The sequence below is a fragment of the Alexandromys fortis genome, unplaced genomic scaffold (assembly GCF_014885135.2).
Source record: "Alexandromys fortis isolate MF-2015 unplaced genomic scaffold, M_Fortis_MF-2015_v1.1 scaffold_253, whole genome shotgun sequence".
In the NCBI taxonomy this organism is placed as follows: domain Eukaryota; kingdom Metazoa; phylum Chordata; class Mammalia; order Rodentia; family Cricetidae; genus Alexandromys; species Alexandromys fortis.
The window spans coordinates 1,738,150-1,751,252 of record NW_026068124.1 but is presented as its reverse complement, the minus strand read 5'-3'; the positions used below and the strand labels follow the sequence as shown (position 1 = coordinate 1,751,252).

The 13,103-nt window shown below is 35.3% G+C and overlaps 2 protein-coding genes across 2 annotated transcripts; both read right to left on the bottom strand.

The window, feature by feature from the left end:
- Positions 1-389: 389 nt before the first annotated feature.
- Positions 390-1,328, bottom strand: LOC126490606 (olfactory receptor 147-like). Its single transcript, XM_050125659.1, has one exon. It carries the CDS (start codon positions 1,320-1,322, stop codon positions 390-392), a length of 933 nt encoding a protein of 310 aa, XP_049981616.1. The 5' UTR covers positions 1,323-1,328.
- Positions 1,329-12,080: 10,752 nt separating this feature from the next.
- On the bottom strand, positions 12,081-13,013 carry LOC126490595 (olfactory receptor 8B3-like). The gene has a single exon (XM_050125647.1). The coding sequence runs from the start codon at positions 13,011-13,013 to the stop codon at positions 12,081-12,083; it is 933 nt and encodes a 310-aa protein (XP_049981604.1).
- Between the last annotated feature and the right edge of the window lie 90 nt (positions 13,014-13,103).

The following is a 13,103-nucleotide window of genomic DNA, read 5'->3' as shown; positions in this document are numbered from 1 at the left end:
GACAAAGGACACTGTTGTGGGACAATGGTCTTTTATCCTGTTACTTTTATTATTTTTAATAAAATGTAGATTTTCCAGTATCTAGGCAGGAAGTATATGTGGGACAACAAGAATTCTGGGAAGAGAGAAGTTTGGGTCTGCAGTCATGACAATGACCCAGCTGCAGAGGAAGAAAGATGTGACTGTCTTGCCTAAAAAGTCACCAAACAACATAGCTAGCAGAAAAGAATTATGAGCCAATATAAGTTATAAGAATAAGTTGATAGGAAGAGCCTGAGATACTGAGATAATCAGTTTGTAATTGATATAGATGTCTGTATTAATCTTTGGGACTTAACAGCTGTGGTATATGGTGAGACGGAAATTTCTGTCAACTGGACACTTTCAGATCAATACTTTCTTTTACTCAGTGTCTTTTTCAAGGCAATTTTAACATCTTTGTTTCTCAAGCTGTATATTAAAGGATTAAGCAGAGGAACTGTATTGGTATAAAAGACAGAAGATATTTTACCTTTATCCATTGACATTGCAGAGGAGGGTTTGAGATACATAAATGCACCTGACCCAAAGAATAGAGAAACAGCAATTATGTGGGAACTGCAGGTGTTGAAGGCCTTGAACCTGTTTTCAGTGGCGTTTATATGGAAAATATTGGAGAGGATGAAACCATAAGAAATAAAGATGGTGATGCTGGGCACAATGATGTTGATACCCACAACAACAAAAACCTCCAGCTCATTGATATAAGTACTAGTACAGGAGAGCTGAAGCAAAGGGAGGATGTCACAGAAGTAGTGATTGATGGTGTTTGCTTCACAGAAAATCAGTCTCATCATGCATCCAGTGTGAGCCATGGCACCAGAAAATGCCATCAGATATGAACCAAGCATAAGGCTCAAACATAAATTAGGAGACATGACAATATCATACAAGAATGGATTACAGATGGCCACATAGCGATCATAGGCCATTGAGGTTAGCACATAACACTCAGAAATAGAGAAAAAGCTGAAAAAGAAAAGCTGGGTCATGCATCCACTATAAGAAATAATGTTTTTCTCTGATATAAAGCTCATTAACATTTTGGGTGAGAACACAGAAGAATAGCAGAGGTCAATAAAGGACAAGTTAAAGAGGAAGTAGTACATTGGGGTGTGAAGGTGAGAATTCATTGCAATCAAGATGATCAATCCGAGATTTCCCAACACAGTGACCACGTACATCACCAGAAAGAGGATGAAGAGTGGACACTGGAGATCAGGCTCCTCTGTTAATCCCACCAGTATGAATTCAGTCACTGAAGAACTATTTACAGAAACCATTCTTCTTTAAAGGAATCTATGCACACAGTCAAGAAGAATCATGTTAGAGGGAAATGCAGCCATTCCCACAACAGCCTTGCATGTAATATAAATTAACACCTACAGAACTTACCTAATAGTTATGTTTTTCTTATCCAAATTCTTTTGGCATACACACACGTATATAATATTATTTCATATTTGCTCTGTTCTTATTCACTCTTCCCCAAATATTCAAAGATCCATTCTTCTTCACTATCTACTGTACTGTATTATCCTTTTTTAATTCATCAGGCTAATTTGTTCTGTCCATATATTCTTGAAAATGTAGCCCTTCACTAGGACAGCTGACTTCCCAGAGGGTATTCTCTTAGAGAATCCTGACTCTTCCTCTCCCAGAATCTGAAAACTGCCAATAGCTCTTAGCTAAAGTTGTGACTTCTTACCCAATTCTTCTTTAAATGCTAAGGTTGGCTTGTAATGGACCTGAAGATATCTCACAAAAACTTTTACAACTCCTGTAAGCTTGTATATATAACTACTCTTCTGTGTCCACAAAACATATTTTTTCTTTATATCCCATCTATCCCCTGGCTCTTATACTCTTTCTGCCCTCAATTATCAACAAGAACAATATCAAAATACAACATCAAGCCCATCCCACAGATGACTATCAATGCTTTTATATGAAAATGTGACTCCTGAAAGCCAAGGAATATGAAATGTGAGAGCAGTACCAACAGAGACTCATCATTCTCATCATCAATTTTTCCATGTCTTGTATTGTCCCCTCATTGCTGATATTGGAAGTAGATACCCTGGAAACATGTGCTTTCCTAACACAGGCTAGACCTTGAAAGCTGAGATTGGTACATTGTTCTAAATAATCAGAAGTAGTTTGGCTAAACCTATGTCAAAGATAGAAAAAAAACATGAAAGTAGAGTAATTTTGTTCTGTCCAAAGAGGAGGAACCACATAAATCTTCTGCCTTTCTTAAAATCATCAATGTACCTTCACAGTCCCCATGACCCACTTTGAGTGGATACTTACATCACTCTCACTTGAGTCTCAATACTCCACACTAAGAAAAAGAATGACTTACATCCTAGATCTCTGAAATTGTCTTACAGAAGATAATAATATAAATTTACTTCTGAACTTATTATTTATTAAATAAAAATATATATTATTTTCTCATTGATTACTACACTTGGATGATCCTGGAAGAGCAATGAAATTACAGAGACATTCATAGTATGTATCTAGTCAGTGTCTCCAAACTAAAAGCCATAACTTGTTATCATAACTTACAGCAATCTCAAGTAGCAGAGAAATTTTTTCACACATTTACCTTTGATAAGTAAGAGTTTTAATGTGCAATTAGTGAGTTCTAATACACTCAGTTATAAACAGGGTAGATAATCACACAAAATTCTCAAGAGAGTAATTTTTATGTGTAATATGGGGATAAGTAGTTTACAACTGTTCCTTAGATATTAGTCTGACATCATTTCCAAAGGGTTTTCATTTTTTATTCAGGTTTTTCCTTCACTTTAGGGATTGGAAATCACCCAGGGAAATTGAAAATATTTTTTTTATAATTCATCAAGATGATTGAGAATGAAGTGCAGTACCCTACTTCATTAATACAGAAAATAAACAACAGTTATGAACTCATTAAATCTCTAAGGAACTATGAGGAATCTGAAAATTAAGTATGAGTTCCCTTCATCCTGACCTGCCATGAAACCAGCCTCTGTAGATCTGATAGAGAAAAATAAGCTAGCTTCTAACTATGCACTGTTCTTGACATTGCACTAAAAACTAAGGATGAAAACTTAACCTTAGGAAATGAATGTGATGTACATATACATATCCAATGTCAAATTTTGTTCACATATTATCCATAGTATAATTTTCTGTCTAGCCTGTTCATAAGTTTTTCAAGACAACACAGTATATACTATGATCTCAAATGCCACTGAGAAAGGTATGGTGATTGAGATTGGCAGTTTGCACACTTAATACTCTTAGGTCAATATAGGGGTAAATGTTGAAAATTGTTGCCTACTGATTTCTGCCTATAGAAGAAAGAAATGCATGATACTTCCAATGCAATAAAACATACTTGGATAAAGCAGATGTTTGGCTACTATCTAGAAGGCTAGTTTATGGTTGTGTATTGATGGTAGTTAAGATTCTGTAGTCTTGTTTTCAGTTCCAGTAAGATTTGATATATGGATGTTGGCTCGTGATATACTCTAGATATACTTCTGAAGTACAGATGATATTTTGTGATTAGACATTTGAGTGTTCTCCAACAGCAAAGGAAATAACTTTATGATCCTCACACTGCCAGATAAGGCTATGTTTTCAATGTGACATAAATGACTTAATCTACTTGCTGATAAGTAGGTGGAAGTATAGTTACTCCCTTCACAAGAGGATAGCATTTGAATATAGAAAGAAATTGAAGGGGTTGCATTTGCAACTTGGATTATAATATGCCTTTGGTTTCTAAAAGACTTAAAATTTTATACAAATTTCTCTTTGGGAAGATGTTCTCTCTTGCAGAGATAGAAATATAATCTTTAATTTACCCAATTATTTAGAACTCTATAGAGGAATATGTTGTTGGGCTCCTTGCCTCTCCACTCACTTTAATCATGAAGTTCTAGTTGAATATACTCCAAGCCTCCTAATTACTTTCTCTGAAAAAATTCAAGGATTTTAATAAATCAGTTCAACTCTTATAACCTACAGAATGCCAATGATACATATTTTAAAAGAATTTAAAGAATTAAATTCTTTGCCAAGGTTGTTACTTCTAAAACCCACTGGACATTTAGATCTGAGAAACTAGTCCAGTCAGTAATGAGGCTTATAATTTCATTATCTCAATACTATATTTTAGAAGAAAAATATTTTTATTTTATGAAATGCAATTTATATATTTATCTCCTATAGGTTTTATTTTTAATGTCATACTTTATTTTGTCTATTCCTAACTCATCAATCTTTTCTCCTTTATTGTCCTCAATAAGTCTTAAATTTCAATGTTTATGTTTACATAACTCACTGTGTGAAATTTTTGTTGTAATGTGAGAAACATATTCAGATCTGTTTTCCTTCTGTTTTCAAAATATTGTATATTTATTGCATTCCCATTTATTTGAAAACCTTTTATTTATCATTAATATATATATTTCAAGATCAATTAGCCTAGTATATAATAGTAAGGACTTTTACTATTATGCTCAGTATCACAGTTCAGTTGAAACATTCTTCTGGGTCCAATAGTGGCACAAGGCTTTAATCTCTGTACTCGGGAAACAGAGGCAGACAGATCTTTGAGTTGGACACCAGCCTGGTCTACAGAGCAAATTACAGGACAGCTAAGGCTATACAGAGTAACCCTATCTCTAATATACATTCCAGAAATTAGACAATGCTATTGTCTGTAGATAGCTAATGTTCATTTTGGCATTAAACATAAAATATTCCTGAGCACATGTGTATAGTAATTGACATAATAGAAGTAAATCATTATGATCATGGACTCATCCAAAACAAATGAAAAGTACTGAAAATTATGAATAGTTTCAACTAGGGATCATAACTTTCACAAATATTTCAGGAGATCAGTTTAGATAGGGAATGCTAACATTCTCTTGGTAACAATTTTTATTCTTTGAGAATTTCACATACATTTACAAACTGAAACAATCATATATATCTTCAAGTTACCTCACTAGCTTGGATATTTAATTTTTGAGTAGCTTCTCCTCTGTTTTCCAAGAACAATACCACATTCAAATTCTTATAAACAATATGTTGAAATTTTAAATAATTGAATCTTCACCAACACTTGTCTGTTTCCTTCTGTTTTGTCTTACAAAGATCTGCAGGATTAGCATCTGATAATAGTTTTGGTTTAAATGTTTTTATTGACTAATGATGGTGAGAACTGGTAATGAGCTCATTGAAAATTTGCATGTTTTTCTGTTGACATGTATAGACAATACATGGCTCTTTTCATTAGCATTTTGTCATTATGGACTAAGAAGAGTTATCTGTATAGTCTATGGTTGTAAAATATTCTACTCAGTGATTCAGCAATTTACCTTTCTTATTGCTGAGACAAAATATATGGTAACAACAACTTAAACAAAAGGGGGATTATATGGCTCACAGACCAGGGTAAAGAGCATCATGATGTGGAATTGAGGTAGCAGAAGTGATGGCCAGGTGGCCACACTAGACAAGTCAGTAAAGAGAAAGGTTTGTCACTGCTTGACTTATTTTATCCTTCTCAATCAGTCTGAAGCCAGTCCATATAATAGTACAGCTAGAACCAGACTGTATCTTTCCACCTCTCTTAAATCATCTTGAAACTCTTAGACAGTGTGACAAGGAGGTTGACTCCCAGAGGATTATAGATCTGCTTAAGTCAATTGTATACACTCTCATAAGTGGACAGTTTTACCTACATGAGAGAAGTGTACTCATGGTGAATCGCCTTTATTTTTCTATGGCTGCCTGTGCTTTCATGTTACTGTATAGAAGTCATCAACACTTGTGAGACTGCGCTTTTGGCAATGTTTTTCCCATAAACACTTTTTTTTTAAAAAAAATCTTGATTCTGGGTATTTGACCCACTTGGAGTAAGTGATATGCAGTGTCTATTTTGGGTCCAATATAATTTGCTTGCATGTCTACTTTCAGTTATCCCTACTTCAAAAGAGTACCCATCCCACCTGACATATGTTCTTGGAAACTTCTTCAAATGTTCCTTAAAACTTCATCTCTGAACTTGTTTCTGGGTTTTCTATTCCATCTCTTTTTTTAACCACTCTTGAGGCAGTGGGAACTAGCAGAATAGGACCTATAAATGAGGTGGGCTATAGTTTCATGCAATAGACAACAGTAGTATACCAGATAATTTATACATTAAAGGTTAAAAAGAATTGCTTGAATAAACTATGTAATCACAAGTAGAAACCACATGTGACACAGATATGTTTTTTCCATGGAGGAATATAAACCAATAACAATAGCCAGTTTTAATGAATAATATGAGATAAACTCACAGATATCTTCTACACTTGGGAGGGCACAAGAGCATATTCCAAGAATAGTTCTGTATTTTTGAAGAAAATGAAGTCATAAGATCCTTGTCTTGTCTTCTTGGAGTATTTCTAGAAGCACTCAGAATTCTCCTCGAATGACTTTATTCTTAGACAGTGTTCCAACACTCTTATATCTCCATACTACAATGTTTGGATCATCATAGGCTTTTAATAAGTTTTCAAATTTGGATGTGGGATTAATCTATATTTTTCTCATGGTTGCTTTGCATATTCATAGTCTCTTGATATTTATGAATGTTAATATTAAAATGTCATTGGGATGTGATAGGTATAGCCCTGGTTCTACGGACAGCTTTGGAAAAGTACTGACAACACTAGTAAGTTTTCTGACCACTTATGAAAAGTTGTGCTTTCTTTTTTTTTGGGGGGGGGGCGGTTTCGAGACAGGGTTTCTCTGTGGCTTTGGAGCCTGTCCTGGAACTAGCTCTGTAGACCAGGCTGGTCTCGAACTCACAGAGATCTGCCTGCCTCTGCCTCCCGAGTGCTGGGATTAAAGGCATGCACCACCACCGCCCGGCTAAAAGTTGTGCTTTCTGTGTGGTTATCTCATTCATTTCTTAAAGCAGGGTTTTTTGGTTTTCTCTTACAAAATTTTCAGCTCTGTGGTTAATGCCTCATTAGTTACATTTTGTGGTATGATATGTACCTATTTCTGTTGTGTGGGTGCACATGTGTGTGTAGGCATGCAGGTGGCAAGAGCATGTGCTTGCATGACTGTGGAAGCATTATATCAACCATGACATATCTAAGTTATGAGAAAAGTATATTTATGTGAATTAATGCCTTCACTTCTTTTAACAATGTTAGAATGTTTTCAGTATACATTTGTTGAGGTCTTTTATTATGAAAAATACTTTAATTCTTCAATATTTTATACTTATTTTTGTGCATAGAATTATTAAATTCCTCATTAGATTTTTATTGTTAGCAAATGAAGTATGCATATTAATTTTCTGGGGATTTAGGTAAGTAGTAGAGTCCTTAATAACTCAAGTGAATCCCTGGGTTTGAACCTAGCATGCAGCAATTATAATAATATTTCTAACAAATCTTGAAAGAATTTATTGAGATAGTAGAAGAGGATAAAATGAAGTTCTATAAATTCGAATGAAAATACACTCTCTTTAAAGCGCTACTAATACAAAAGGATCTTTATTACCCTCCACAATTCTATTCAACTGAATTATTCCTGAGACAAAATATCAAGGTCTAATAATATAAATTCATGATTTGGCTAACCTAGCTAACTAGGATTTCCCAACTCACCCTAACACACATTTCCATTTTTTCTTCTTAAAAACCAACCATTGAAGAAAAAAAAAATAAACATATAAATAAATAAGTGAAAAACTTTAGTTTTTGCTTTTGCTTGCTCTTTGCCAGATTGAGATGCAGTACCTCTCTCTTTCCTGTCCAACTTGTCCTCCCTATGCCAATAACTTTGTGTCTGGTTGTATCCTGTACTGTCTAAAAAGTGGTTGCCCTCCATAGTGAATATGCTTTACTTCTGTGCCACGGACCGTCCCTCTCGGAGACCACCACCCACGGGGGACCAAGGTGAAGGATAGGATAGTCAGGATACGATGCAAGGGAAATGACAGACAGACACACTGTGTAGTGAAAATCTGCTGCAATTTTACTTCTGTAAAGCTTCAGTTTTTGTACAAAACAGATCAAAGAACTTGGCAGGTTCATAACATCACCCCACTCAGGGTTCCAGACATAAATCAAGATTAAGCATAACCAAAATAGAGCTTCTTCTACGTGCTCCTTTCTACGTGTTCCCCCTTCCGTGCTCAAGATGTTGGCAAGGACTTTTAGTTTTGTTTTGTCTTTTAGAATTCTGTCTCACACCATTATTTACTTTCTACCGTGGGAGACTAGTTCTCAGGGTCCTGTGTTTAGCTTTCCATCTATATAGTTTTTATTCTTTGCTCCATATCTCCTAATAGTTTTCTCATTTTCTCATGATAGTTCCTATACCAATATATTAAAACTAGTTTCATGTTATCAATAATTTCCTTTCTTTCCTTCTTACTATAAAGACTCCAGGGCTTCTGTTTCATAAATAATAAAGTTTCCCAGGCTCTTGTGGCGTGGGGCATACTTCAGTTCCTCAAGGACTGCTTTATTGAACAGTGGAGCCGAGCCAAGGACGTACTTTGATCTCTTGGTAAGCGGGCAGCTGTGAACAGGAAAATTGAGAAATACAGAGAAAGATCAGGCAAGGTGTTAGGAGGGCTCGCTCTCAAGGCCATCTCCAGATACGAGATTTGCCTAGGGCATCAGGTCCTTTCTTGACTGCTGATTGCCAGGGGGACCACCTGGGGCTTCGCTCCAAGAAGCTCTAACCCCAATCCTTCAGCAGGCAAAAGCCAGCGCAGAGGCATTTTGTCACTACACGGCAGTCACTGCTGTGGACGTGGCACTTCTGTTCATGATTGATGTTACATTAATATATAACATCCCCTCACTAATTTATATTTTGAGATAACAAAAACAGGATAACAGGATGCATGGAATTTTTCTATTCCTAAACACTGTGGAGGATAGCCTCTATCTACTCTATCTAGAATGAAAAGTCTTGCCAGAGTAACTGCAATTTTTCGTGTTTCATGATTTGTTTTATTTTTTCATGTTTTGGTTTTTGTTTGTTTATTTCTTTTCTTTTTTTTTTTTCCCTTGAGACAGGTTTCTCTGTTAAAAAGTCCTTGCTTTCCTGGAACTAACCAGCATGGCCTTGAATGCATAGAGATTTGCCAATCTCTGCCTCACAAGTGCTAGGATTAAAGGTGTGTGTCACACAGCCCAGTTTCAGGTGGTTGTTTTAAAAAGACTCTTGACTATAAACACTTTATCCACTCACGTTGTTTCACAAAGGGAAAAAGTCAGCTCTTTGGTATTTGTTTGGAAATAATCTCTTTGTGCTTGACACTTTTATTATGCTATTACAGTCCATTTGGTAGATATTTTGTTCAATTTGCAGAGAAATCCTCTGTGGGAAACCCATATGAAAGTCAACAATGATGGAATAATTTACTTATCTCTAACTGCCTTTGGGTTAAACTTTTCTTAATTGTCAATTAACTTAAGTTTTTTAACCTCTCCAGAGATATGTTTCAATCCTCACAATTTCCAGATTGTTAATTGTGTTTATCATGATCTACTACATGCCACAATACAATTATAGCTTATTCTGAAAACTGTTTTTATTTTCTGTAATTTTACTTGTATAACAGCTATTATATCTCCCTGATACGATGCATTTTCATACATGTAATCTTGTGATTGAATCTCATTCATATGAGCACACATATCTGTGGATGTTCAAATATATGACTTCTTCATTTAGTTTTGATATATAGAATATATACTGGAACATTCTTCATAGTTAGATATATTGTTCCACAAGGACTACAGACACCTACAAGCCTGCCTTCCTAACTACACATAATTAGCTCATTTTTACCTCAGAATAAGTTCAACTAAACTAAAGATTTTTTTGGAAAAGAAAACTATACACCATAGAGTACTACACAGTGGAAAAAATAATATCTTGAAATTTGTGGGCAAATGTATGGATCTAGAAAACATCATACATATTAAGTGAGGTGACCCAGACCCATAAAGACATATATAATATTTACTCATTCACAAGCTGCTTTTAGACATAAAGAAAAGAAAACCAGCCTACAATTCACAACTCCAGAGAACCTACAAAACAAAGAGAACCCTAAGAGAGACACATATATGGATCTAATATACATGGGAAGTAGAGAAAGGAAAGATCTTTTAAGTAAACTGGGAGCACGGGGATAAAGGAACATAGTAAAAGGGGAAGGGGGAGGAAGGACAATGAAATGGGAGGAAGGGAGGGGAACAGAGAAAAAATATAGCTCCATAAATACAAGAGAAAAAGAAAAAATGAAAGCTAAGAGTCACAAAAGTTCAACCAAGGTTACTAAGAAAAGCAGGCCAATTCTTCTTCACATGCAAATCTACTAACAATGGGTCTGTGTCTCAAAGATGTCATTGGAAATTGTGCACCCCCTTGTCTTGAGGTTTTGCTACTATGGTCTTGGACCTTTGTGTTGCCATGGTGAGTGACTTAGCTCCTCTTTGTTTCAAGGCTCCTATAAGAGAATAGATTTTAGAAGAAGTATATAAAAGCTAGATGTAGGACACTATCATCAGCATAGAAAAAGAACAAAATAAGAGCACTTGAAAAGAGCATTATCGTGTGTAAGTTATTGTAGAATCTTTTACACCACCTTCACTCCTGAGAAGCATTTTGCCTTCGGCACCCTGGGTCTGAGCTGGAGCCACTCTCATAGCCCCTACAACATCAAGTTCCAGAAAAGCTAAAAGAAGCCACAGAGGCCTCCATTGTCTACCCTGCACTGTCTGAAGCTCTCATCCTAAGTAGAGTCTCAATGGCCACTCTCTTTCTTTTTTGACTTAGCTGTCCTCCCTCTACTTGGACTCAGCAAATGTAGCCTGCCTTCATTGACCAATCAAGTAATCTTCATTACTCCAAGCAATACTAATGCACAGTCATTGTTGGTGAGAAAGAGAATGTGATATTAATAAAGCAGGGAAAGATTTGCAATGCTCAACAGAAGAAAGTTTAGATTCTAATGACACTACGATTACCAGAATCCCTCAGTGAGCCAATTGCAGGGGAAAACTACTTATTCACAGTCCCCATTTGTCTCCTGGTTTAATGATTTTTGCTGGCATACTTTATTTCCCTGGACTTTATTTACTGAGTTACTAGATACTTGAAACATTCCAATTATATAATTTTAATTTTATAGATGAACTAAACTCATTACTGCAAAAATCCTGGCTTTTTCTAACCAAAGGAACAATTCAAAATAAAGTGACCACTGCAGAAACTCTAGACACAGGGGTCCACAACAGACAACCATAATCCAGTTTCATATTATGCTCATATTTACAAAATAGTAATAAAATATTCAAAAGAAAATGTGAATTAATAGGTTGGTTGAAACCTTGGACAATTAGGATACTCTATAGTTTGCAATAAGCTATCAATAACCAATAAATCATACCTATTACACTGGCAATTGAAAGGAATATGTTGTTTTAAAATGGAAAAATGTAAAGAAAAAAGAATCAGATGTTTGAATTATACATTACTTAAATTTAATTAATTAATTAAACATGTATTCAAAATTAGAAGCCCACACACAGTGGAAACCACCCTGCAAGTTGTTTCATTTGTCTATTTGAAGACCTGATTTAGATTGATAGAGGAGAAAAAAGCAAACTTTTAATGAATGGGGAAAAGCTAAATTGTTTCAATAATATTATTTTTTAAATAAAACAGACCATGAAAATGGTATAAATGACTTAAAAGAAGATGTCCAACTCTAGAAATACTAAGATCAATCTAGAAGACTCTGACTTCATTTAATGAAGAAAGAATCAGATATAGCTTCAAGATTATACAAAGAGATTCTGCCTGTTCTTAAACTAAAAAAAGTAAAATGAAACGTGAAACGTTTTCTATGAAAGAAAACGATGACTCCCAATATAATACTACACATCAATTGGAACTATTTCTGTGTAAAAAATAAGAGACATAAAGACAACCCTGTCCATTTAAAACTTCCTGTTGCTCAGGGTTTTCGTAAAGGCAACTTTAATATCTTTATTCCTTAAGCTGTAGATTAAGGGATTCAACATGGGGACCACATTGGTATAAAAGACAGAAGAGATTTTTCCTTCATTCAAAGACCCAGTTGAGGAGGGTTTGAAATACACAAGAGCACCTGAACCAAAGAACAGAAAAACAGCAATGATGTGGGAGCTACAGGTGCTGAAGGCTTTGGACCTGCCCTCAGAGGAACGGATGTGGATAATGCTGGAAATGATGAACCCATAAGAGATAAAGATAGTTGAAGTAGGAACAATTATGTTGATACTCCCAACAACAAAAATGACAAGTTCGTTGACGTATGTGCTTGTGCAGGCAAGCTGGAGCAAAGGAGGAATATCACAGAAATAGTGGTTAATGGTGTTGGCATCACAGAAGGTCAGTCTCAGCATGCATGCAGTGTGAGCTACAGCACCAGAAAATGCAATAAAGTATGAACCAAGCATAAGGTTCAAGCATAATGTAGGAGACATGACAACATTATACAACAATGGATTACAGATGGCCATGTAGCGATCATAGGCCATTGAAGTCAGCACATAACACTCAGAAATAACAAAAAAACAAAAGAAATAGACTTGGGTCATACATTCATTGTAAGAAATTAAATTTTTCCTTAATACAAAATTCATCAGCATTTTGGGAGTGAACACAGAACAATAGCAGAGGTCTATAAAGGATAAGTTAAAGAGAAAAAAGTACATGGGAGTATGGAGGTGAGAATTCAGCACAGTCAGAATTATCAAACACAAATTTCCCAATGCAGTGATAAGATACATTGCTAGAAACAGAAAGAACAAGGGTATTTTGATATCACGCTGGTCTGAAAATCCTACCAGAATGAATTCAGTCACCACTGAGACATTTACTGTGTCCATTTTTCTCTAAAGGAATCTGTGGACACAGAAAGTAGAGCTGTATTAGTGAAATATTCACACTAGGCATGGATTCTTCCCATTCATTATATA